This window comes from Silene latifolia, chromosome 9 (assembly GCF_048544455.1).
Source record: "Silene latifolia isolate original U9 population chromosome 9, ASM4854445v1, whole genome shotgun sequence".
Classification (NCBI taxonomy): Eukaryota; Viridiplantae; Streptophyta; class Magnoliopsida; order Caryophyllales; family Caryophyllaceae; genus Silene; species Silene latifolia.
Window position 1 is genome coordinate 1,784,009 of NC_133534.1, and position 27,209 is coordinate 1,811,217.

The following is a 27,209-nucleotide window of genomic DNA, read 5'->3' on the forward strand; positions in this document are numbered from 1 at the left end:
TTTTTTAATTTTTTAAAATTTCAGAACTTCTTATTGGGCTGGTTAATTTTATTTTATTTCAGAACTTCTTATTGGGCTGGGCTTAAAAGAAACGAGATTTGTGCTTCGAACTTAGTGGGACAGGCCCTGTTCATTATTAGACTTGGGAAACGGGTTAATTAAATCGGGTTCGATAGGTCAGTTTAGGTTGGATAATTTTGAATTTGCAAAACTTTAGGCTAAGTCAGGTCATTTTAGGTTCAGATTATTTTGGGTCAGTTGTTATCAAATTATTTATAAATAATATAATCTATGTACAATTAAAAATACTCCCTTTGTTCCTGTCAATTGTTATCAGTATTACTCGGTTGTTACCTCTTTCTATTTTTTGTAAGTTTTATACGAGTGGATAAGTAAACATGTGACCATTGTGAGAATGCTTTTTAATGTATCACTATTTTTCTCTCCCTTTTGTCATTTTCTTAATCTTTGTGCCAAAATGAATACGAGTAGATAACAAATCATCGGGACGGAGGGAGTATTCAGATAAAGTTTGCCCTAAAAATGACAACAAGCTTTTCCCCGTCTAACTACATGACTTAGTATTTGACCTATTTTACAAAATGCCTTGAAAATGACAAAAATAAAATAAAATTCTCATCTACCAACATGAGCTAACATTTGATTCGTCTTAATTTTAAAACAGATATAACCGTCTTATAAGACCAACTACGGTGTATTCTCTCCATCCTGGCCAATGCTACACTTTTTTTTGGATATTTCAGTTAATAGTCTACACTTTTCTTTTTTTAGTAAACAAACTAACTCATGTGGGTGGTGACCTGAGAGTCTGAGACCATTACATTCCCTCTTCATTTTACGTTTTTTTTAGTGTTAACCAGGAGTATCCCTACCGACAGCTGGAACAATCTCCTTCTAGATACTGAAGGCAATTTAATGGGTTGACCTCTCTCAAATTGCTTTTGATTTTTTTTTAATAATTGTAAACTCATTTATACGTTTTTAACTCAATAGTCGTGTATAAAGTAACTGTAAACTATTGACTATGACGAAGAGAATTACTCCTTCCTAGTCGCTCATTTTTTCCATCTTTTTTTTTATGGTAGTCGGATTTTCTTCACTCTTTCCTTTTTTGAAAAGTTTTGTGTGGTCCTAATTCATTCGCATGTGGAGCAAAGTATTTTGTGTGGTTTAAAATCATTTTCTTATTTCTTGTGTAAAATAAAAGAAGAAAGAAATAAACGACTAGAAGAGAGTACATTTTATACGGAGCACATTTTATAAGTAGACTATATGAGAGGTCGGCCAGCAAGTACCAAAGTTAGAAAAAAGAAACCCAAGTATCAGGAACCACTTACGTCGTTAGCAAAATCAATCAACTTTGTGATTAAAGTAACACCTCACAAAAATGTAAAGATTATAAGTATATCAATCCAAAATTAGCCAACTAACTTATTTTCTGTACAAAAGTGGTAAACATCATGGACTAAAATATCAATTTCTGATCACACAAACAGGGGTAAATTCGTAATTTAGTTACAATTTTATGGCCATTTTTGCTCCTCAAAGTTATAAATATCCTAATTGGTATCCTCCATTCCTGGGTCCCACTCTTGATTCTCCCAACATTTCACACGTGAGAGCCTCCTGCTCTCTAGGCCCCACTAAATGGACGTTTAGTAAGACGCCACGTGTCCCTCGGATCTTGATTAAAATGTGAACAATCATGTGAAATTAAAACGGGTCAAATATCCTTTTGTTTATCTCCGAATACTCTGTTTTTGTCCCATTTATGTTACTTATTTTTATTTTGATAACGAGTTTTCTGACGAGTGCTAAGAGAGTATTGAATCATACGCTAATCATGATTCTCTCGTATAATTGAAAGATAAAATCATTTGTTATCAATTTAGTGAACTAGTATTGAATATATGTTTTTATTAAGAGTCTTAATATATGTATTTTAGACACATTAAAAAATTCATTTACCGATCGTTTTATAATCATCTCAGGACAAAATCGACTTACTTATCGTAATTGTGTTATAACGAAGACAATTGTCAGGAAGTACATTTAAAATAATCTGATCACATCATCGTCATCATACCATATCGGTTCCACGGATATTCTCACTCGGTTCCAATTAATAATTATCTTGCTCAAATTTTCAAAAAAAAGGTCAAATAGATACCGATAATCCGATATAGAGTAACGGTTAACAAGAACGGAAGGATCAGGATAATTATACTACACAAAATCTCATTATAGACGAAAATTATCCGTTTATAACTAAAGAAAGACTAAGTAACATACTACATTACGCATAAGACAAAAATATCACCACTTTAAGAGTATTTGACCCGTCTCTTGTTATAAACGAATATATCCGTCTATAACAAGTCTCACCACTTTAAGAGTGTTTGACCCGTCTTTTGCTATAAACGAATATATCCGTCAATAGCACCCATATTGACCTAGAATACAAATAAACGACTGATTTGGTCTTTTTCCAGTGTTTTTTCTTCTCAATTTCTTTTTGCCACTCATTTTAAGTGAGTTCTTCACTTACAACACTTTGCCCACCTCTTGAATCTTCGCACCAAATCATTTTCTTGCATCAAAATCAAATCTTTTCATCTGGGTCCTCACTATAAACTAATAAAGTTATAATCTTTACACAAAAAGTTTACAATTTTTAATTTTAATTTCATTTTCATTCCATTTTTCTGGGAATTTTTTGATGGTATTTTGATTGATAATCATACATTTAAGAGAAGAAGAATATGAGTAATTCAATTGGGCATAATGTAACTCTATTATCATTAAAACATCAAAATTCAAAAGTTAATTTAAGATCAAAGCAAAAGAATTCTTCAATTTTATTTAATAAACAATTTTATGGAAATAGTTTGAAATCTTTTAATAATAATAATATAATTTCTGAGAAATTAATGGGTTCTCAAAGATTTTGTTTTGTTGCTCGTGCTGTTTTAGCTGCTGATCCTGCTTCTCAGGTATATTATCATTATTATTTTCTCGTCTCAATCATTTATTTACGTTTATATTCTTTGTGGAGTATTTTAATCGAAGTTAAACAAATGATTGTGACGGAGGGAGTATAATATTGTTATAATCACTTTTGTTCAGTATGTTCACTATGTAATACGAGTATGCATTTTTTATTGCTTTATGATCAGTCAATAGCTATTCTTAATTTGGTTGATTATTACTTTATTAGTAGTTTAATACTACTACTTCAGTAGATATACTTTAATAGAGCAGTTGTCGGGTAAGGTTGCGTACATCAGACTGGTGGTCCGTAATTAATTGGTTGCTAAAATGCTAAGTGGGCTCATTGCCTCATTTGCTATTAAAGTTGATCAATGGACTTGGTGTGTAATATCGGCTTTGTTTGGATAGAAGAATTGGAGGGATCCATTTTCCTCGCGCTGATCCGCCTTCTTTAGTAAATGAAATGAAATGAAGGAAAAGATATTGGAGGGATCCATTTTCCTCGCGCTGATCCGCCTTCTTTTGGTTACCTATCCTCCTTTTTAAAACCAAATAAAGGGTCAGGCTACATTGGTTTAGCAAGTTGTTTTTGATTGATGTACTAATCCTGTTCAATTTTTTGTTTACCTTTAATTAAAATGTTCCGCATAAAAAAAAAGGTAGACAGATGAGTAGTGTGACGTAAACAAGTGAGTGAGACGGAGGGAGTACTTATTTACAAGATGACACCGGTCAACACACTGGTTTTCTTATGTAGTGTGCTGGTACTGTGCTATGATGGATAGAGGGTTGTTAGGACTGAGATGATTTTGACAGTAAAAGTGGGAGGGTATATGATGTATCCTGTGTAGTGAAACTGCAATGCGCTACGAGAAATGTAGGATTGTTGGTTAGAGAATGATCATGGTGGCATTCTATGATTTTGGTCCCTTGCAGCTTACATTGTTGTTCGGATTTGGTTTTCTAAAATACGATGGTCACTAAACTGGCAATGTTAATTGAGGCACTAAGGTAATGTCGTTGTAAAGAAAAATGACCCTCAGGAGTATATTCAGAAAGCGAGACATCTTTGTAATATCTAAGGACATAGTGACACTAAATTAGAATAAAAAAGCTTGAAATCAAAATTGAAGTCAGTTCTTTTGTCCAGTCTGTGACAAATTTGAATACTATTGGAAAGATTTCTCAATAAAGGGTGGCATGCTTTGTTCAATAACTGTTTGGTACCCATTGTGCATTCTTGTCTCTGTATGCTAGCATTTATGTCTTAATGCTTAAATAGCCCTTGTGATCATGTAACTGAACTAAGAAACTTATTTAAGTTCAGGTTAGGATTTATTTTTACTTCCTCATTTGCTGGTGAGCTTAGTTGATTTTCAAAGTGAACGTAGTGAATAAAGCTTATGAATGTTAAATTTTAGGCACATAGCTTCTTCTTTTGTTGGTATGAGATACATCTTCTACATGTGTTATTGTTAGACTAGCGGACTTTTGTTTCTTCAGTGTAACCTTTAAGCACATGCATAGTTCTGACTATAACTTCTGTGTATATTGCAGCAAGCAGAAAGATACAATCTTGATGGAGGTATAGAACTGCAGGTATTTAGAACTTGAAATTCAATTTTCTATGGCCATTTTTTTTTTTTTTTTTTTTTTTTCAAAAAATAAAAATAAAAATTAAGCCTACTAATTTGAAATTCCACTGCCCTCAAAATTTGACAGGTCACTGTAACCCCTATGCAATCAGGATGTAAGGTGGAGATACAAGCGACGAATACTAATGATGACAAGTTGTTGCTTCACTGGGGCGGGATACGAGATAGAAACAAGTAACTTTTCACAAAAAAAAACTATTTGAATCGGTCCTATATGAGAGACAAACCCATTAAGCTTATAATTAACTGAAGAATACACAAGGCTTTGATCTGTTTTACATGTGAAGCTGTTTCATAGAAGACTCATCAAAATATTTGTCTTACATGATTAAGCAAATTTTTTTTACCGTCTTTCAGTAAATGGGAAATTCCTTCACATAGACCTGCGGGAACTTGGGTGGACAATGGAGCTCTTCGAACACCATTCGAAAAGGTATGCTGGTATTTTCTGTTAACTGCTTATGTTCAACCTGTGTCAGCATTTCTGCTGTTTTAAGTTATTGCATCAGTAAATCTGATTTGTGCTATTATCACCTCCTGAACCTGATGGGTGTTGGTTTGGTTTCTCCAGTCGGGCTCTAGTTCGTCATTGAAAATAGAGATTGATGACCCAGCAATGCGAGGGATTGAGTTTCTTGTATATAATGAAGCTAGAAACATATGGTGACGTTCCCTCTTTGTGTCCCTCTTTTCAGTGATTTGTCTTCATAATGCAGTTTGTGTTGCGTACTTATTTTGAAATTACATTTTATGTTCACAGGTTCAAGAACAATGGGAACAACTTTCACGTGAAGTTGCCTGGTCGAAATGAGAAACATCAGAATATTACAGTTCCTGAAGATCTCGTGCAGGTTCAATCATATCTCAGATGGGAAAGAAGGGGTAAGCAAATGTATACCCCAGAGCAGGAAAAGGTAAACTTTCTGTTTGATATAAGTATAAGAAGATAAATAAGACGTCGTTATGGAGTTGTTCTAACTGTTTATTTTTGTGTGGGTATGAGGGGATTGGGAGTTAAATTTCTCCGATACGCTTGTGTAGCAGTGTAAATCTGGTCGACCTCTTTTGCTCATCTAAAGAATACTCTTATTAGATTTCTGATTCTATGTCAGTTAGGAATTTCATATTTTCATCATCTATAAACATGTACGCAATCCTTTATCCTACATCAAATTTCTTACTTCTTAGATTGTCGTGTAAGGTCAAATGAACTTTGTCCACATATGGTTCATTTGAGATGGATCATATGCAGTAGTAACTCGCACTTTTTTAGCTGTAATATATCTAAATAATGAGCCTATATCTTTAACATTTTTTTTTTTCCCCTGTGGGCACTAACATCTTTATCGCAGTGGAAGTCTGTTAATATATTCTTGTTAAACAGTAGTATGTATATTTGTGCTCAATTGAACTGAAGTTAAACATGTAAGCTGTCCTCAGGAGGAATATGAAGCTGCTCGAGCGGAATTGCTGGAGGAGGTGTCCAGAGGTGTTTCGATAGAGGAACTCCGAGCAAGGTTAAAAAAAGGAGATGGTCCAAGTGAAAGTAGTGCTAGAGGTAGTGATGCAGGTGAAGTAAAGGCGCAACAGGGTTCAAAGACTGGAGACAAGATTCCAGAGGACCTTGTACCAATTCAAGCTTACATAAGATGGGAAAAAGCTGGAAAACCGAATTTCACACCAGAGGAGCAACAGGTAAGGCGGAATCCTTCTGTTATTAGTAGTCCTGCTGTTTACAATGCCATGTGATGTGTCCATTTGGGTTTATTTTCTCATAAAGTCTTGGATGAGACCATCTTATGATAATTTATAGTAGATCTTTTTACTCGGAAATAAAGTGAGCCCTTATATTTATAGTAATGTTATAATGCCGAGAGTGACCCTTTTAGCTAGTAACAATTTTCTTAACATCAATGAGTGTTCTATTATTTTGATCCTTTTTATTTAGTGGACCATTTTACAACTTTTTGTAACCCTTTTACTTTCAGTTGTGAAATGGTATCACATTACTTAGTGTTCAGCACTATGACTCTCAGGGACACACTCTTATTTTTTATTGTTTCACCGCCTTTTTTCAGTTAAAAAACTGACTTGACTCAACCTTTTATCAACAGAGAGAGTTTGAGGAAGCAAGGAAAGACTTGCAGACGGAACTAGATAAGGGAACTTCTGTGGATGATATACGCAAGAAGATTGCCAAAGGGGAGATTAAAACAAAGGTTGCTAAGCAACTGAAGAAAAAAAAATATTTCACAGTCGATAGGATTCAACGCAAAAAGAGGGACTTAACGCAGGTTATAAATAAATATGCTGCTGAACCTGGAACCAAGAAAGTGTCCACGGAAGTGGTACCAAAAGCTTTGTCTGAAGTTGAGCTTTTTGCTGAGACAAAGGGAGCTAAAGATGGTGGCATAATAGAGAAGAAAAAGATATTTTCATTTGCTGACAAGAAACTTCTGGTGAGCAGATGCCTAGGCGGTGTAATATTGTACTTCCTCTGTTCCATTTATATTGTCCCCATTCTTTAGTCGTCCAATGGCGACTGCGACTGATTTTTTTCACAATTTACCTTATCTACAACTTTCTGAAAAATGATTACATGAAACTAGTTTTGATAAATCAACATAACAAAGTTTACATTGTGTCTCAATATATATTTGGCAAAATCAATGGTCAACCAGGGACAATAAATTGGGGTCGAGGTATTGTTTTTTCTTCATGAACTTTTTGTCACTGGCAAGCACTAATCTACTCAAAATTTCTGCTCTTCAGGTGCTTGTAACTAAGCTTTCTGCTAAGACAAAGATTCTTGTAGTCACGGATTTCATGGAGCCTCTTACACTTCACTGGGCTTTGTCAAAGAAAGGCAGTGAGTGGTTGGTGAGGACTGCTTAGAATGAAGTTCTTTAGCGTCAAATGACTCAACTATCTCTTTAATTTAATCATGTACATACTTTTCTAACATTTGCAGGCGCCACCTTCAAATGTCCTTCCGCCAGGTTCGGTTTCCCTGGAAATGGCTGCTCAAACACAATTTGGAAGTGTCACTTCCGATGATCCGCTGCACCAGGTGTGGTCCACAGCAGAACTTTTGATCTTGAATTACTCCTCTTTCAGTAGGCTAATCTCATTTGACTTTTTTAGACTCACTAACAAAATCAAATGAGACGTAGTTAATAGTTACTGAAATGGAGGTAGTAAGCTCACAAGTTTTTTTTAAACTCTATTACGAAAGTTAGGCATTTAACAGTATATTGATTTTCAGTTCCAGGGCCAATCAGTGGAGATAGAAATTGAAGGCGATGATTTTGTGGGGATACCGTTTGTCCTTGTTTCTGATGGTAACTGGATAAAGGATAACGGGTCAGACTTTTATGTGGACTTCCGCCCGAGACCTAAGCAGGTTTGTGATTTCATTAATTATGTAGACCCTTGTCTTTTATTTTCTCTTCCTCTTTTCTTGGACTGAAATATGCTGACTTGTTCTTCTCTGCAGAAGGATGCTGGTGACGGCAGTGGAACAGCAAAGTCGCTATTGGAAAATATAGCTTCGTTGGAGAGTGAAGCACAAAAGTCCTTTATGCATCGGTATGAAATCCTAGCCTTTGTTATGGTGTTGGTCGATTCCTGAATAGTTAAATGTCTTCTGTCCTAAAACGGATGATATGTTTTTTTGCTATGAACAGAAATATCAAGTTATAAGAAAATGAAGTATGTGTGAGAAAATAGGGCCCACAATAACCTCGAGTGTTTTGTGGGTTATATCATACTAAAACAAGGAAACATAGTGAATTGATTTGAACTTCCTAAAAGGAAAATGAAATGAATCAGGATAAATGGAGGGAGTATTTGGTTAGGGCATGAAGAAGAAGGCAGGATAGGAATGTCTTGAAGTTTGGTGTACTACATCGTAGTTTGTCAATGAAAAACATAGGAAAATGAAATGAAACCAAATGAAAGGAGGGGGAATTTGGCTTGTGTATGAACAAGAAAGCAGGATAGGAATGTCTTGAAGTTTGATGTACCACATTGTGCCAATGCAAAACATAGGAACAACAAATTATGATAGATCTTGTTACATTGTTACTTTCGTCACAGGTTCAACATTGCGGCAGACTTGATAAGTGAAGCTGTAGATGCTGGTGAACTGGGCCTTGCTGGGATTTTAGTGTGGATGAGGTTTATGGCCACAAGGCAGCTGATATGGAACAAAAACTACAACGTGAAACCACGGTAAATCGTACTGAATGGATAAAGTAAATGCTTTAGATTTTTCTTTTGTGCAAAGGGATCCAGAGCGTCAATTTTGATGCTGTTAAATTTCGGACCCATGTCAATTTACCACCATTCTATGACTTCTTATTTAGCTTAGGTGACATTTGTTTTAAACTTATTTTTATTTGGGCTGTGTTCGTCCTTGCCTGTCCCATGCAAATATGACTTTACCAAAATTTTAGGACCTTTTATCTTAAAGCAAAATTTGTTTTCGGGCTTTAATAGGTGTAATTAACTAACTGCCTGAAAGTTACATATTGATTTGTTTGTGATTCTATTTGCACTTACAACTTACTATCCTATCGGCTATTATCGTTGCAGTGAAATTAGTAAAGCTCAGGATAGACTTACAGAATCTCTCCAGAACTTGTACAAAAGTCAGCCCCAGTACCGGGAACTTCTCCGCATGATAATGTCAACAGTTGGACGTGGTGGCGAGGGGGATGTTGGACAGAGAATCAGGGATGAGATCTTGGTCATTCAGGTTATCATTGGTGCCCTTGTGGTCTTGATTCTTGAATTCCTTCTCTTATTTTTCTGGTTTATTACAGAGGATTTATGTGATATTAATGCAATTGTAGAGAAATAATGATTGCAAGGGTGGCTTCATGGAAGAATGGCATCAGAAATTGCATAATAATACGAGTCCCGATGATGTTATTATCTGTCAGGTATTCTGGATTCTGGAAGAAATTGATGAATTTGTTTTTCGGATTTTGAGACTCAAGTTTGCTCATAGAATTTCCTTGCAGGCAGTGAGGGATTACATCAAAAGTGACTTTGACATCAGTGTGTACTGGAAGACACTAAATGATAACGGGATTACTAAAGAGCGTCTTCTAAGTTATGACCGCGCTATTCATAATGAACCAAGCTTCCGAAGGGACCAAAAGGAAGGTCTTCTACGCGATCTTGGACATTATATGAGGACATTGAAGGTATTGTCATTCATTTCAGCTTGCTGAACTGTCAAAGGTGTCTATGTGACTGGATTTTTGAATGACTTGACTGGAAATTTCAACGGTTTTTAAGTACTTTTTAGTCGTATATGAAGACGTTCTACGCGATCTTGGACATTATATGAGGACATTGAAGATGTTCTATAAATGTTATTGGGGTACTATAAACTCTTGTTGTAGTTTAACTCTTCAACTGGGATTTTGCAGGCAGTTCATTCAGGGGCGGATCTAGAGGCGGCTATCTCTAATTGCATGGGATACAATGACGAGGTAAGGTCTTTAACTTGATGCCTCTTATACTGATGAGGAAACTATTAAAGTACGTAACTCATACATATGTGGACTACTTCAGGGTCAGGGCTTCATGGTTGGAGTCAATATTGACCCTGTTCCTGGGCTGCCTTCTGGTTTCCCGGTATTTCTTCTTACTTCTGTACTCATTTTGTTTCTGTTCTTGTTGATTATTCAAAAGGAAAGTTGGCTATTTCTGGTTTCAATTACCAATTACTCTTATGAGAGATGGCTTCATATTAGTATAACGTGAGAGCGTCGAATTCTAATTCTGGAAAAAGTTAGGCCCCGTTCCTTCTCCATATGTAGTTCGGAACTCAAAGGCAATTGTTGAATGCTTCTATTCAACAGAATTCTCCACCCATTAACCCACTAAAACCTGAAATAAAGAAATAACTTGCATCGTATCTTGAGACAGTTCCATATGAGAATTTCTGCGAAGTTAATATGGTAAATTTCCATTCGCAGGAACTGCTTCAGTTCATTTTGGAACATGTTGAAGACAAAAATGTAGAGCCACTTCTTGAGGTACCTTCACTGGTGAACCCGTTCTCATTTTGGTATTCATATGATTTCTTCGTCTCTTTAATTTTGGGAGTCCAAACCTTTCTTGCAGGGATTATTAGAGGCGCGTCAAGAACTTCGACCATTATTGTCCAAGTCTGAACATCGATTAAAGGACCTTATATTTTTGGATATTGCTATTGATTCTTCTATCAGGACAGCCATTGAAAGGGGATATGAAGAGCTGAACAAAGCCGGACCAGAGGTACGTAAAGAGGATACAGTATTATTGCCTTGATTGCCTGGCCAATTCGAGTAGCACTGGACTCTATTTTTTCATGTTAATCAAGAGTGTGAATCTAGACATGCATGTCTTTTTTTGCTGTGCAGTGTTCTTCTTCAGCTAACATTCTCCTTTTTCGTGTGTTTTCACAGAAGATTATGTACTATATTACAATGGTTATTGAAAATCTTGCTCTATCATCTGATGATAATGAGGATCTCATCTACTGCTTAAAGGTATTGTGCACATTAAGACCCGCTAGAGGAGAGGTCCTAGCTTTTAGAACATACATCTGATTGTGTCACTTTTGTGTATCTTGCCAAAAAAAAAGCTTTTGAATAATGTAAATATGTAATTTCTGATAAGAATCCTGTATTTAAACCCGTTTCTGCTTGAAAAAAACCATGAACCAGTGCTTATTTGGCTTGACCATTTAAAACAACCAATGAAAATGTCTATATATCCTAATGCAGCTCGTCTTGCTTCAGACGGCTGTTTCCTGTTTGAAATAAGACGGGTGTCATTTTACAATAAAATGTTGTTATTTTCTGATAACATGTCACCATTATTTTTCACATCATTTTCAGGGTAAAAAGTGACACCTCTAGTTATAACATTTTGTGGATTAAATGGTTACATTTTCTTTAAAAATGGCAACATTTTATCCGTCTTAGTTCAGATGGGAAAACAGCCCGTCTGAAATAAGAATTTGCGATCCTAATGTCATGCTTCTAATTTCTCTTAATACACTTTTCGTTCACTTGAATTTACGACATTTGCTTGGACGAAAGTTTTAGGAGATCAAAAATATGTGAGAGATAATTTGGTTATATCTTAAAGCGGAAATTAGTGAACTTATCAAAATGTCCTACAAAAGAAAATGTTTTGAATCCAAATAAATAGAGGCAGTATGTTAGTTGTAGAGTCATTAGAGCATATCGGAAGTTACGTGTAAGGCTGTAACTATGACCTTTCATTTCTCGTCTATTTTTTTTCAATCTGAGAATAGTTTTATGTTTACTTTGAAGGGGTGGAATTGTGCACTTGATATGCTAAGGAGCAAAAACGATAGTTGGGCATTGTATGCAAAATCAGTCCTTGACAGGACTCGTCTATCGCTTGCAAGCAAGGCAGAGTCATACCAACGAATTTTGCAGCCATCTGCCGAGTACCTAGGGTCGCTGCTTGGTGTGGAGGAGTGGGCTGTAAGTCCATGACAGTAATGTTTGTAGGTTTTCGCTGTCAGTTTAGCAATACTCTTAATGGTGTGTCTTCAATCTAAATGTAGGTCAGCATATTTACGGAGGAACTTATTCGTGCTGGATCTGCTGCATCTCTATCATCACTTATTAACAGACTTGATCCTGTTCTTCGTGAGACCGCTAATCTTGGAAGGTTGACATTTCTTATGCCTTTTCCTTCCTTAATATTTGCCTCTTTACTAGAAAAAAAAAAAACTAAAGAAAGATAACTAACTATAAGGGTGTTACTGTGTTAGGGTCCCTTCAAAATCCTATAATAATTACATAAGATACATGGTGCATGAATGAAATAAATTGACAAATGCAGAGAATAAGGTCGAGGTATAATTGAGGCTAATAAAATATAAAAATTGAATCCTTGAACAGTTGGCAGATAATAAGTCCAGTTGACGCTGTTGGATGGGTCGTGGTTGTTGATGAGTTGTTGTCTGTCCAAAACAAAACATATTCACAACCAACAATTTTGGTGGCAAAGCATGTGAAAGGAGAGGAGGAAATCCCTGATGGCACTGTTGCCGTACTGACGCCAGATATGCCAGATGTCTTGTCGCATGTTTCCGTGCGAGCAAGAAATGGCAAGGTAATGTTTTTATTTAATTTAATTTTATTTCCATCTTCCCATTCTTTGGTGTCTAATCATGTGATGCTCACGAGAATACGTTTCTACCGTCAGGTATGTTTCGCTACATGCTTCGACAGCGACATTCTCTCTGATCTCCAAGCTGCAGAAGGAAAGTTACTGCGCCTGCAAGCTACATCATCAGACATTCTCTATACGTAATAATTCTCACCTGAAAACCTTTTCTTTTTTTGTGAACTTGTCTGTCGATGTGATTTCTATTACGCTTTCTTTGACGTGATTTCTGGTTTATTATGTGTGACTTCCACATTATCATGACTCTCATCCTTTATTATGCAGGGAGGTGAATGAGAGTGAGCTAAAGGGTGCCAACTCAGGTGATACGAGTGATGAACCGCCACCATCTCTGAGTTTGGTGAAGAAGAAATTCTCTGGTAATTATGCCATAACATCTGAGGAGTTCACCAATGATATGGTATGTAGTAATCCAACTATCTGACAAGCTTTTCTATTTAGTGAAGATGTGCGCCGTTTCATATCCATGTTTGTATTAGTACAAATGAAGGATTTCATAGAAATCTTCGAGAGAACTGATAACTAATTTTTACGTTAAGTGGCATCATGGTACTTTTGTTAATTCAGGTTGGAGCTAAGTCGCGTAATATCTCGTATCTAAAAGGAAGAGTTCCAGACTGGGTTGGAGTTCCTACATCTGTCGCCTTGCCGTTCGGAGTTTTTGAGGAGGTCCTTACATATGGCCCCAATAAGGTGCTTTTACTATCCCTAGCTGATATAACATATATAATGAGATGCTTCTTCCTACTCTTGGGAATTGCCCCCCAAATTTTCAAAATATACAAGGCCAGTTTTAATAAATGGGGAAATTGCCAAGAATAGGAAGATCGGTGATTTTGAAGGTTATCCTCCATGGTCTTTGGGTTGACTTTGCTTCGAAATAAAATGTCCCGAAATTTGCACTATAATCCCTTTATGTCATATGATGAAAACTAAGGTTAATAGAACCGGCATATGGTTTGAAATAGAGACATTCAGAGATCTTAAGACTACTTTTGGGATCGTAACAATAGTAATAGACGATATGCTACATTCTATGTTGCTTTTAGAAGGATCTGAACATCCATTAGTCATTTTGAGGCATAATCTTCCTATAGAAAAAGATTTAGACAAAAAAAAAAAAGTTGGTTCTGAATATTGTCGAAAACCGGTGATTTCGAAGGTTATTATCCACCGTTTTTAGGTTGACGGGACCCCGAAATAAAATTTCTCAAAATCTCTAGAAATAAATTTCTCGAAATTTGCACTATAATCCCCCTATGCCAAACGACATATGGATTGAAATAGACCTTAGAGACCTTAATACCACTTTTCGGTTTAATCGACGAAACAAGCTCTATGCTACATTCTATGTTGTTTTAGAGGGATCCCGCACTTTAGTCATTTTATGACATAATGTCCCTATAGAAAAAGATTTAGACAAAACCTTTTTCTGTTCGGAAAATCATCTAAAACCGGTGATTTTGAAGGTTATTATCCACGGTTTTTGATCCAGTGTGCTTCGGAATAAAATGTCTCGGAATTCGCACTAAAATCCCTGTATGCCTTATGATAATGACTAAGGTTAATAGAAATGCCATATGGTCTGAAATAGGGACATTTAGGGACATTTAGAGACCTTAAGACTACTTTTCAGATCGCGACCGTAGTAGAAAAAGAAATAAGCTGTATTCTACATTCTATGTTGCGTTTAGAGGGATCCGAACATCCGTTAGTCATTTTAAGGCATAATATCCCGATAGAAATAGAATTAGACAAAACCTTTTTCGGTTCGAAGATCGGTGATTTTGAAAGTTATCCTCCACGGTCTTTGGGTTGACTCTGCTCCGGAATAAAATGTCTACGAATTTGCACTATAATCCTTTATGTCGTAGGATAGTAACTAAGGTAAATAGGACCCGCATATAGGTTGAAATAGAGACACTTAGAGATCTTAAGACTACTTTTGGGATCGTAACAATAGTAATAGATATGCTACATTCTATGTGACTATTAGAAGGATTTGAACATCCATTAGTCATTTTGAGGCATAATCTCCCAATAGAAAAAGATTTAGACAAAAAAATAGTCCGTTGAGATGATTGTCGAAAACTATGCTACAATCTATGTTGTTTTAAAGGGATCCGAACTTACATTAGTCATTTTATGGCATAGTGTCCCTATAGAAAAAGATTTAGACAACCTTTTTCTGTTCAGAAAATCATCAAAAACCGGTGATTTTGAAGGTTATTATCCACGGTTTTTGGGTCCAGTGTACTTCGGAATAAAATGTCTCGGAATTCGCACTACAATCCTTGTATGCCTTATGATAATGACTAAGGTTAGTAGAACCGGCATATGGTCTAAAATAGAGACATTTAAAGATCTTAAGACTATGTTTTGGATCGCGACCGTAGTAGAAGAAGAAATAGGCTGTATTCTACATACTATGTTGCGTTTAGAGGGATCCGAACATCCGTTAGTCATTTTAAGGCATAATGTCCCGATAAAAATTGATTTAGACAACCTTTTTCGGTTCGGAAGATCGGTGATTTTGAAGGTTATCCTCCATGGTCTTTAGGTTAACTTTGCTCCGAAATAAAATATCTCGGAATTTGCACTATAATCCCTTTGTCATATGATAAGAACTAAGGTTAATCGAACCGGCATATGGTTTGAAATAGAGACATTTAAAGATCTTAACCCTACTTTTGGGATCGTAACAATAGTAATAGACGATATGCTACATTTTATTGTTGCTTTTAGAAGGATCTGAACATCCATTAGTCATTTTGAGGCATAATCTCCCTATAGAAAAAGATTTAGACAAAAAAAAAAGTCGGTTCAGAAGATTGTCGAAAAACGGTGATTTCGAAGGTTTTTATCCACCGTTTTTAGGTTGACGGGACCCCGAAATAAAATTTCTCGAAATTTCTCGAAATTAGCATTGTAATCCCTCTATGCCAAACGACATTGGATTGAAATAGAGACCTTTAGAGACCTTAATACTACTTTTCGGTTTAATCGACGAAACAAGCTATATGCTACATTCTATGTTGTTTTAGAGGGATCCGAACTTACATTAGTCATTTTATGGCATAATGTCCCTATAGAAAAAGATTTAGATAAAACCTTTTTCGGTTCGGAAAATCGTCGAAAACCGGTGATTTTGAAGGTTATATTATCCACGGTTTTGGGTAGTTTTGGGTAGTTTTGGTCCGGAATAAAATGTCTCGGAATTTGCACTGCAATCACTCTATGCTGTAAGATTATGACTAAGGTTAATAGAACCGGCATATGGTTTTAATTAGAGACATTTAGAGACCTTAAGACTACTTTTTGGATCGTTATAGTAGTAATAGACGAAACAAGCTGTATGATACATTCTATGATGTTTTAGAGGGATCCAAATATTTCTTGTGCAATTAAACCTAAGATGATGAATGATGAATGATATACAATGGAGTTGGAGTTTCCATAAAACAATACTCTAGAAAACATTCTCTGTGGGTTATCACCAAAGGCGCAAGGCTACGTATCTTCGATACCCCTCACCCTACCATTTATTACTAGAGCTCTTGAAGCAATGGAATAATGTTGTTGTCGTATCTCCGTTTGTGATACAGATTTTATTCTGACCTTTTCACCCGCGCCTTCTTCTCTTTAATGTCATTACTCATTAGTCTACTTCGAAATCCACTTACTGAAGAATCTTAAACTTTATGGTGGGACTCTGTTCTCTATATGTTTCAAGTAACATTTGTGTACATTTGTCTTTATATATCGCAGGGAGTTCAAGACAAGTTGAAGACCCTGAACGAGGAATTAGAAGGAGGGAACTATGAAGTTCTAGAAAAGATCCGTAGCACAGTTTTAGAGCTTGATGCACCACCTCAGTTGGTAAACCACTCAATGCTTTTCTGCTGACCGATTAGAAATATGGATATCTACCGATCAATTCCTGAGCTCATTTGATCTTCTCTGATAGCCATGGTTACAGTGGCTTATATGATACAGAGTACTTAATACTTCGTAGTCTGTACTATACTCTGTGACAATACAAGACCTCGAGAAAAAGATAATATTTTGACAATATTATGTTTTTATTTATTTTTAAAAATTTATTTGTTTTTTTTTTCGGATTTATTACACTTTTTTACTTGGTTCACTTTTAAGGTCTTCCGGACCCTTAAGTTTTACTTCGGTTTTCAAAATCGTTTTAATCTTTATTCTCGATTTCAAGTCAAGTTTTAATAAACCTGATAAGTTTACCTGGCTTTTGTATTATGTTTTACTCCCTTTTATTTTTCACCTTTTCTTGTCTATATTTTTTTTTGCTTTTTGAGGTTTGCGTTCACCCATGGACGGTTCTAAAGGATGATTCATGTCAACCAACCCCAAATCATTTTGGGATTAAGGCTCTGATATTGTTGTTGTTTTGTTTAGCCTAAGTGTCTTTTGCGACTTGATATACTACTTATCATTGTCAAATTGTGATTTAGGTGCAAGAGCTTGAAACTAAAATGAAGAGCTCCGGAATGCCTTGGCCGGGTGATGAAGGTGAAAAAAGATGGGGTCAGGCATGGATGGCAATAAAGAGGGTAAGACATCTCTTCGGCTCTCAGTTGAATGATTCTGTTAGGACGCAATTTTCATAATCCCTAATCCCGTCATAGGCATTGGCCAGTCGGATACAAAAACTTAGGCGGGATGATCTTACCTGTGATATGATCTTACTCATAGTAGACTCGCTACGTATTAAAATAGTACTCCCTCTCTCCCGGTCATTTTTTGTCCTATTCCATTTTGAGATGTCTCGGCCACTGTTGTCTTTTCTATTTTAGAAATGCATTTGATAAGCAATTTGATCATTCACACTCAATTTGGTCCACTTGTCATTTAATACTTGTCCCTCTCCTCTTTCCTTGGATGGTCTTTGTGCCAAAACCAAAGGACAACAATTGACAGGGACGGACGGAGTATCTCTTTGTTATTAGCACAAGAGTAAGGTAGTACGTTCGATCCCTAGTCCTGTCATAGGCTGCGAGCCTTTGAGACGATTGGGTAATTTTATTATTGAATTTAGAAAAAAAATTATCGATGGATGAATGTTATTAATGACAGTTCAAATCTACATCTGACTTATGAATCAAATTAAAAATATAGAATTGTTATTCACAAACATTGACGCAATTTCAGGTTTGGGCATCAAAATGGAACGAGAGAGCGTACTTCAGCACAAGAAAAATTGGGGTAGATCACGATTGTCTTTGCATGGCTGTTTTAGTTCAGGAAATTATAAGTGCCGATTATGCATTTGTCATTCACACTACTAATCCATCGTCTGGGGATTCCTCGGAGATCTATGCTGAGGTACTCGGGCTGGCTTCTATCTGGTCTTATCCCAACATTTCCTTAATTACTCGATCTGATATTATATTCCTTATCAAGGTCAGATCCTTGTTTATTTGCTAATTTTACGAGTATCTTAACTGCCATAGGTTGTGAAAGGACTCGGAGAAACTCTTGTCGGAGCCTATCCTGGCCGTGCTTGGAGTTTCGTAACCAGTAAAAGTGATCTGGATTCTCCAAAGGTAGCTCTTCCCAAACTCTTCTTTTTTGAGAAAATTCCTATATATTTTGAAACTGAGGCTAATGAATGCATAATTTCGTCCACAAATTCAAGGAAATACGACAATGACGAGCTCTATCGTGTAGGTACTCGGATATCCAAGCAAACCTATCGGACTCTTCATAAAAAGGTCAATTATCTTTCGGTCTGATTCCAATGGTGAAGATCTAGAAGGATATGCTGGCGCCGGTCTCTATGATAGGTGTGTCGCTAATCTCCATTATTTATTAATTCCTACTTAAAACAATAGGCAGCAAACCACAATGCCTCCAGGCTCAAGGTAGGATGTACTCGGTTTTACTCCGGGCGCAAAAAAAAAAAAAAAAAAAAAAAAAAACGAAGGTGGGCCCCAAATTATTATGCCGAACAATTATATTGACATTAAAATTGACTTCTTTTATTGCTAAAATTTAGACCCAGTGAAAATGATTTGACTCCATAATGCCCTAATCAGAAAATCACAACCGAAGGTAGGACGGAAACCCGAATTGAGCCGATTTGAAACAACTATGATCTGAAATTATTAAGTTGGATGAAAAACCAACCTGCGTGACCCCGGTTGACCTGACTTGTGCAATTATCTTTCGGTTGACCCAATCTGAACACGACCATCTGAACACGACCAGTATAGTGCTAATCTCGTAATAGTTGCGTCTTTTGTTTGACCGTAAATTCCTTCTTGTTAGTAAATGAAACTAATTTCTACGCAATCTTGTGCTTGATAGTGTGCCTATGGATGAAGAAGAGAAAGTGGTGCTTGACTACTCAACGGACCCGTTGATCAACGATGACAAATTCCGTCAGACAGTGCTCACTGGCATTGCAAGGACCGGGAGCGCAATCGAGGAGCTTTACGGCTCTCCACAAGATATCGAAGGTGTTGTCAAGGATGGGAAGATATACGTTGTACAGACCAGACCACAAATGTAGAAACCCTACACGTTACACGAGAACTCAAAATCAGGTGTCTACTACTAGATAAACTTGTTCTGACTAGATAAAACCATGTTTTAAGGTACGGGCGTGACACCATGATCGCAGAGATCAAAGTACAAGGCAACCAGAAAGCTTTCACATGTTGGCGGTGCATACCTGAATGTATTTGTTGAGGTAAAATAACAGGGGTGGTAACTAGAGGATGCGAATATGAATATACGAGTATACGAATTGTATTAGGCCGTGCTACTCTATACGAATTGTATACTGCTCATAATTTGTTAAGCATAAACTAACATGGCTCGCCGTTGTAAACATTGGTCACTAATTCATTCCTAAACGATAATATCTCCTTATGTGGGATGATTTTTTGCTTTTGCTCAATATATTCTCTTCAGTATTTGTTACGAAAGAGTCGGTTTTGTAACTACCTTAGTCGCATTAAATTTGAGTTGATAACATGGAAAAAAAATTGCTGCCCATTTTCGTTAAGGTTAATTTGAGTTGTAGCTTAAAACTTCAAAAAAATTGCGTAGGTGAACTCGTAAAATCCACCAGGTTCAGCCTACTGATCGTCTTACAAGACTTGTGTAAATTGCCAATGGGTAAAGTGGCGGCAGCCGGTAAAGCAAAAGGGTTTGATGATCTGCACTAGAGGGTAAAAACAGAAAAGTAAAGCAAAGAGAAATCTCGCTCCATTACTTTGAACAAAATATATCCTGGTAAAAAAATTACATCGTAATTCCCGCTACAAGCTCAGAGTAACTTACAAAGACGGCAAAATTTGAAAATGAACGACTCGACCAACATAAAAGCTACATTCACAAATTAAAAAAAGACAGGTTACATGTGCTCCATACTAAAATCCTCCAGCATCCGGAGCCATTCACAAGCACAATGTGACTCGTTATGAAGGGCTCACATCAAGACATCAAAGATCCAATATATAAAAATGGACAGGAAGAGAATGATTGATAAATTTTTTCTAAAAAAAGGTGCTTATACCATCCAAAGTTTTCAAATTTTCATCGATATATTGATCAACAGACTATAGACGAGCTCTCAATGCCATAGAAAAGATGGCACAAAAAAGGCATGTCGAGAGACTGAACATTACAACACCATTACGAAACACAAACAAATTTGGAAATACTCGAATTTTATGTGAAATCTCTGAATAAACCATTTAATTTATTAACCTCAATAGTTGATCCACGAAGACAAACCTATTAGGGAGAGTACAAAGGGAGAAATACTCGTCCATTTAATGTCCATGTTACCCGTTTTCATTCCGAACCCTTCCCGTGTCCCACCAGCCCAACATCTACCCCAATTTCTCCCTCCAGCGACCCCCACCATCGATTATGTCCTCAAAGATCCTATTTGTCTCTCCCTCCCTTTTCCGCCTCTCAACTCTAGTCCCATAACAGCACACATCCATTCTCTTAAAGACCCCACAATAATTCCTTCTTCGCCCAAAATTTCCACATTAAACACTCTACAATAAGCATCCAAGTCAATAAATCAACGAGGAATGGATGTTTGGATAATGTCTGCAGCCACAGTCGCAGCCGAATGTTCTACAAATACGTCTAGTCCCTGACAAAAGACTGACAACTGATGAAAATCTTAGCCATGGGAGGATGTTCAAGGGGGTGGTATGTCTTTTACAGGGGTCAAATGAATGTTCTCAAAGTGGCAGAGGATGGGATATGAAGTGGAGAACCAGATGCTGAATGCGAAGGAAAACTGGCGAAGGGTAGTTTCAAAATGGACGAAGGGCATGTGACTCGTAGGGTGGTTAAGGACTACGGTAGTATGATGGTCACTTTGGTAGGCAGCAATGGTTAATGTCACTTAACTGCGGCTGAAGGCGAGGGGAAAAGTAACAAAAAAATGGGGGACACTACTAAATGATGGGCAAGGAATGACACGATTCATCTGAATTAGCCTTTGTTTACTAATAATCTTGTTGTTTAATAACGTATCTACCATACTTCAATACGAACGATCTAACTTGTTGCATCAAATTTAAACTACAAGTGAATCTCCACTTAAATTTAACATACATACTTCCTCTGTCCATGAATAAACTTCCTATTTTGTTTTGCACAGAAATCAAGAAATATCGTAAGATGTTAATGAATATGCATGTTCATGAAAGCTGTAGATCACAACCGATAGTGAGTTAGTGACCACAGATAACATGCAAAGAAAAAGGATTCCAAGTGAAAGGTTTTATCACATAGACCCTAAAATGGAAGACAGGAAGTTTATTCATTGACACAGATTATATATTTACTTCAAGTCAAATTTTAACCAGTTATCATGTCAGAGAACCCAAATGATGATCTTTGCAAGCAGGTGTGATCGAAAGTTACCTTACCTGCTGAAGTTTGCTAACAGAGTCCATGAAGATGGCACAAGCGAAATGTGATTTTGCTCAGATTAAGCAGCTGGGGCAGTACTTTATACCAGAGGCTAGAAACATGTTGAGGCGCAGGTCAATGCTCACAAGAAGAATGTCGTAACTCATTGGTGTTTACCAAGTTGGGAGCTTGCCTGCTTGCTGCCTAGAAACAGACCCCTCTACGATCCCAACTATAAACTCACAAACAGGGTATCAAGATCGGGTTTCATCTTCTTGTTCCAAAAATCCAAGTTTCGTATTATCTTAGTAGAGCATCAAGAGCATAGTCGTGGTGTGGAGGGAACTAAATATCGAAAGGCAGCTGATGTTCTGGAGATGAAGATTCATGACGACATGACGCTAAGAAGTGAAGCAACGACAAGCAGATGACGATGCAGATTGAAAAACGAAGTGCAGAAAGCTGTAAGAGGCGAAACGATGCCGTTGCATCCTAAATCACACCTCAACACAGAAACAATGAACGTTTAGTCTTCCAGAAACATCAAGTTCACACACATAATAACATAATACAAGAGCTTGAAGTGCATGCGATATATAATTAAAAAAGACTAGCGATATGGCAATTAAAACAGAAACCTACAACAGCCAGGGAGTTGCAGAGACCAGGTTGATGCGAAAGGAGCTCCAGTATCGTCCTTCTCATCATCAAAACAGCACATAAGAGACACCGAAGGAAGTTATCTAACAGACCCCAAATCCATCAAATCCATGGTACTATTAAGAGTCTTCCTACTATTAATACTAATGGTAATAGCGCTGCACCAGTTGCTTCCAATTTATCCACTGCCAGACAGAGCATCAAATCCTGTCAAAATGTAGCAATATCCAGGATCAAAAACAAAAAATACACTGCAGACATAAATGGTAGATTTCTGTCAGCATTAAAAAAGATGCAACTCAATATGAGTACTTGACTACTCTGTGAAACATCAGGAGATAAAACTTGTCCTCAAATTAGCTCGCAATCTAAAATATACATGGTCAACCAAGCTACATATTAAGAGTCCTGGACACCCATGCTCTGTAGGTAACTTCTGATTTTGCTCTCACATAGAAGAGGAAAAAAGGATTCTACCAACAGTTGTATACTTGTATAGAAGCATTGTACAACACAACAACCATATCAAATCTAATTTAGTTTACATGTATTGTTTTTTGAGGTCTTTAGAATTTTTAGATTATTTTGAGTTCAATATTATGTAAAGGAGCTCAAATACTTTATTATAAAGCTCAAAAACAATACCACCAGTTGTATTGGTGGTATAGTCTACCTACTGCATAGAGTCATGGACGATGGTTAAATAAGATACCATTTATACAGTTTCCCGTTCATATATGAAATTTAAAATTGAGACTCGGTGCATTTGATAATGTTATATCAATGGCAGAAAACTTTCCTTTGCTGCCATTAATCTCTTGTAATTGAAATGGTACAGCATGTTTGACAGCATATAATTAAAAGTCGATAATTTAGAGAAAGTCCATTACTAACCACCATATTACAGCATATAATTAAAAGTCGATATTTTAGAGAAACCACAAGTATATTCATCTATGAGCTGACAAACATTTACAAGAGGAAGAAAAAATGACCTGCAACTTCAAAACACAGAAAACTAGCACTACTTCAATACCACAAGAATGCACATGCTACAAGGCAAGTGGCAAAGGCCTTGAGAGATTTCACATACCCATTTGCATAAGGTGAAGCACGGCGAGCACGGCGTGGTGGTGACCTACTGTAGCTTCGACCACGACGAAACGCAGGCGAAATGCTACGCTTTCTTGGAGGTAAAGGTGATCTCCTTCCCCGTGGACTAAAACCACGTGGGCTGTAACTCCTGCCAAATGGTAACGTCATCAAAATGTGTAAAAAACATTAAGGGTTCTGCACATGTAGATCAAATGTTTTGTTCAAGTTCCCATCCCAGCCATAGATGATAGTCAATAATAATATACCTGCTGCCCACACAAATCACATTAATGACAGTAGTTAAATTGAAATAGAAAGCTCATAATGCATAGATTGTTATTTTTTTTGTAGTCGCCGTTTAATAGCACAATCATCAAGAATAGGAAATAATCCCTTTGCTATTATAGTTTTCACTATTCCGTGCAAAATAGGCACATAAACTTCTCCATTAAGAGGTTACGATCAAAGCAACACTTATTAGTCCCTGCGTTTCCCAACTCTTATAGTCTCAATTAAGCTCTTTCAGTAGCCTTGAACTATACCAACCACCAATTAAATAGATGAAAAGTATACAAACGTCAACCCATCGTTAAATAAACAAAAGTCAATACTTAAGACAGTTTCTGGAAAAAATCAAGAAATTAGAAGTCAGATACAAACCTGCGTCCATAGCTTGGGCTTCTGCGATGACGAACTGGGGAAGGACTGCGACGACGTCCACTGCCTAGAGCTCTCGAGCCACCTCGCGAACGACATTCTCGAGCAAAATGGCCAGGTTCACCACACTCGTAGCATTTCATGTCCTCACCACCCCCACCACCACGGCCACGCCCACCACGAACTCCTGGCCCTCCGCCACCCTTTGAATTATGAGACAGTTCTACACGCCATCCATTCCGTCCTGTTTAGTCAGCACACTTGTGAGTACTATCCAAAAGTCAGGGACTACAATGTCAACTACAATAATGATTTTCACACAGTTAAAAATCTGTGATCTTCGTGACATGAGATGTTCATTAACCAGATGACAATCCTACATCATAACCCAATGAGGCAAACACCAGAACAGTTAAAAAGCAAGAAAATTTCAACACATAACAACGCTAATGATCAAACTACAAAGCAAATTAAATATGTTCACAAGAGTAGAAATAAAATATAATAAACTGGCATATGAACCAATTATTAGCAAGAACCATGCCCCAACGGCCACTCACAATGTGCAGAAGATTCAACAAACTTTGCGCTAAAAAACAGCTAGGAAATGGGGTAATCATTGTTTGACAGCCAAATTAATGAGGCAATGAAAAGCCACGAAAGGAATTCAGGTTTCAATTTCTAAAAATCAATTTTTTTTTGAACCTCCATAACATCCCAATTGGGGGAGACTATTGGAGAAAAACACCAATCTAACATCTCTGCACATGTCCGCTCATTCTGTCCCTCAAGATCTCTACTCGCTCTCTATGTTTCAATCTGTCATCTCTACCATGCTCTCCGTTGCAACTTAAAGTGAATATATTCACTCTTGTCACCATCCATCCAATCATGTAACTATGACTGCTATCCATACACACTGAATGTTCGGAGCACATAAAGAATAAGAAAATATAGACAAGACCACAAAGAAAATACCATCAAGTTGACGGATTGCATCCAATGCATCCCTTTTATCATCAAACTCAATAAATGCATAGCCTGGAGGCCTCCGAGCAACCCATACACTGCGTTAACACCATTGGAACAAAAATAAGATCATTGAACAAGATACGGGATCAAGAAAGCAAAAACAGAAAGAATTAAACCTAGGAAGCAAGAGTGAACCACGCCATGTCAAATAACATCGAAATAGAGGGTTAACTTGTCAAGATAATACCACTTAGACGATCAATCCATAAACTCGTAGATAGAAAAGCAATGAGAATGGCCAATCAGCAAAAGTACGCTAAAACAGCCTTACCCTCTCTGCTACTCTATAGTCCGAATAGTAGGACACTGATGAAATATCGATAACAATGGACTTTCAATGGTCCGAATAGAAGGACACTGATGAAATATCGATAACAATGAACTTTCAATCATGTACTACAGAGCAGAAAAATCAGGAAATATGGCAAATGAAATTGACAAAATTAGGACGACAAAAAAAAACTCTACAACATTACCCACGCGACTCAAAGGCCCCATCAAATTGCGAGACAGGCGTTGGACGTACACAGCCAGAGACTGTTTTTGAATGACCCAAAATGAAAATTGCAGAAGAACTGCATCAAATGACTTGTACTTCATAATAGAAAGAAACACAACCACTTTAGCGAATCATTTTGACAAACTTAGATCATCAAAACCTCTAGAAACTAAAATTTTCACACAAATTACAACAATGGAAGGACCAACAAAAAGTAATCTGTTAAAAAATAAAGAACCTTACAAAAAATTGCAATACACCAATTACTCGTACTCAATTTACCACAACAAATTTACCAGCTTTATTATAACTGAAATCGAGTTGATCCGATTAAATAGCAAAATTAATTGATTCAACTCTGCATAATTTAAAAGTGAAAAAAAAAAAAAAAAAACTCGAAAAGGGTAGAACTAATAAAGTAAATCGAGAGATTAAACCTTCGTAGAACACCGTAAACACGGAATTCATCCTCGAGCTCACGCTCAGAGACACGAGGATCCAGATTTCCAACGTAAACGCGCGCCATTGTTTGATCACCTGCAAAACAAATTGCGACGAAAAAACTAAACGTCAATAAATTAGGAATTGATGAAAAAGAGGGGAAAATTAAATGATTGGGGATGAATTCTAGGGTTTTGATTTACCGGAATCGATCGAAGGTTTGAGAAGAGCGATACAAGATTACAATTAGGGTTTACGATTTAGGAAATTTAAAAACACGAGAGTGGTGGATGTCTATATATGGGGTGGACGCCTATACAAAATCAGGTCCGGACCAAAATTTATTGGAATCGGAATTAAAAAATTGCGTTCGGTTCCCGTCCAATGTTTTTTAAATTCTAGTTTTCGGTCCGGAATTTTCGTTGCACCTTGAAAAGTTCGAAAATATTATTATTTAAAATATTATTTAAAAGTTCCGGTGCAACTTAAAAAGTCCGGAAATATTATTGTTTAAAATATTATTTAAAGACTAGATTTAATGCCCGTGCGATGCACGGGCCGATTGATAGAGCTTTTTCGTAATATGATTTTGAGTATATAAGTACAATAGTTTAAGAATATTCTAATGATGACATATATGAACCATGCTTTTAACTTGCACAAAATTTCATTTGTGACGACCAATATTCTTCATAAGTTTGTGAATTGGTCAAGAAAATTAATATTTAGATAAGACAAATCATTTGTGACTCCCTGTACACTTTAATTTATGTCTTATCTGTCCATATGGGTGATATTTAACCCGTCACAAATTTGTGACGGATATACCCAATTTATGTCTTATCTGCCCATATGGGTGATATTTAACTCGTCACAAATTTGTGACGGATATACCCTTATAAGGGAGACTTATTGATTTACGTAACTAAACTGGATGAAGCTGAGTTGAATTGAACAATCCCTTGTGATACAACGTATAGTACTAAGAAACAATGGGAAAAGTTGGAAAAATA

General features: G+C 36.7%; 2 protein-coding genes across 5 annotated transcripts; one reads left to right on the top strand and one right to left on the bottom strand.

Annotated features, from left to right (window-relative positions):
- Positions 1–2,463: 2,463 nt before the first annotated feature.
- Positions 2,464–19,825, top strand: LOC141598643 (alpha-glucan water dikinase, chloroplastic). Of its 2 annotated transcripts, none has more exons than XM_074418350.1 (33): positions 2,464–3,014; positions 4,570–4,611; positions 4,735–4,841; positions 5,025–5,100; positions 5,239–5,330; positions 5,428–5,581; positions 6,108–6,362; positions 6,782–7,126; positions 7,440–7,547; positions 7,639–7,737; positions 7,933–8,070; positions 8,164–8,255; positions 8,766–8,900; positions 9,264–9,426; positions 9,524–9,613; positions 9,695–9,880; positions 10,109–10,171; positions 10,254–10,316; positions 10,661–10,720; positions 10,809–10,961; positions 11,132–11,215; positions 12,008–12,184; positions 12,268–12,374; positions 12,608–12,821; positions 12,915–13,018; positions 13,161–13,296; positions 13,464–13,589; positions 16,665–16,775; positions 17,378–17,476; positions 18,075–18,248; positions 18,377–18,469; positions 18,594–18,709; positions 19,233–19,825. In XM_074418350.1, exons 1-33 carry the CDS (start codon positions 2,784–2,786, stop codon positions 19,435–19,437), a joined length of 4,398 nt encoding a protein of 1,465 aa, XP_074274451.1. In that variant the 5' UTR covers positions 2,464–2,783; the 3' UTR covers positions 19,438–19,825. The 2 variants fall into 2 exon arrangements, with proteins under 2 accessions (XP_074274451.1, XP_074274450.1); XM_074418349.1 differs by having other exon boundaries at positions 2,488–3,014; positions 8,167–8,255.
- A 291-nt stretch (positions 19,826–20,116) lies between these two features.
- On the bottom strand, positions 20,117–26,554 carry LOC141598644 (serine/arginine-rich splicing factor RSZ22A-like). 3 transcript variants are annotated; one of them, XR_012523605.1, is made up of 7 exons: positions 26,400–26,554; positions 26,193–26,292; positions 25,203–25,291; positions 24,228–24,468; positions 23,566–23,715; positions 22,455–22,679; positions 20,117–22,304 (listed from the first exon to the last, which is right to left on the bottom strand). XR_012523605.1 is itself a non-coding variant. In XM_074418351.1 (6 exons), exons 2-6 carry the CDS (start codon positions 26,279–26,281, stop codon positions 22,673–22,675), a joined length of 576 nt encoding a protein of 191 aa, XP_074274452.1. In that variant the 5' UTR covers positions 26,282–26,292; positions 26,400–26,549; the 3' UTR covers positions 22,325–22,672. The 3 variants fall into 3 exon arrangements, 1 of the variants encoding a protein (XP_074274452.1); XR_012523606.1 differs by having other exon boundaries at positions 20,117–22,315; positions 26,400–26,549; XM_074418351.1 differs by lacking the exon at positions 20,117–22,304 and having other exon boundaries at positions 22,325–22,679; positions 26,400–26,549.
- Between the last annotated feature and the right edge of the window lie 655 nt (positions 26,555–27,209).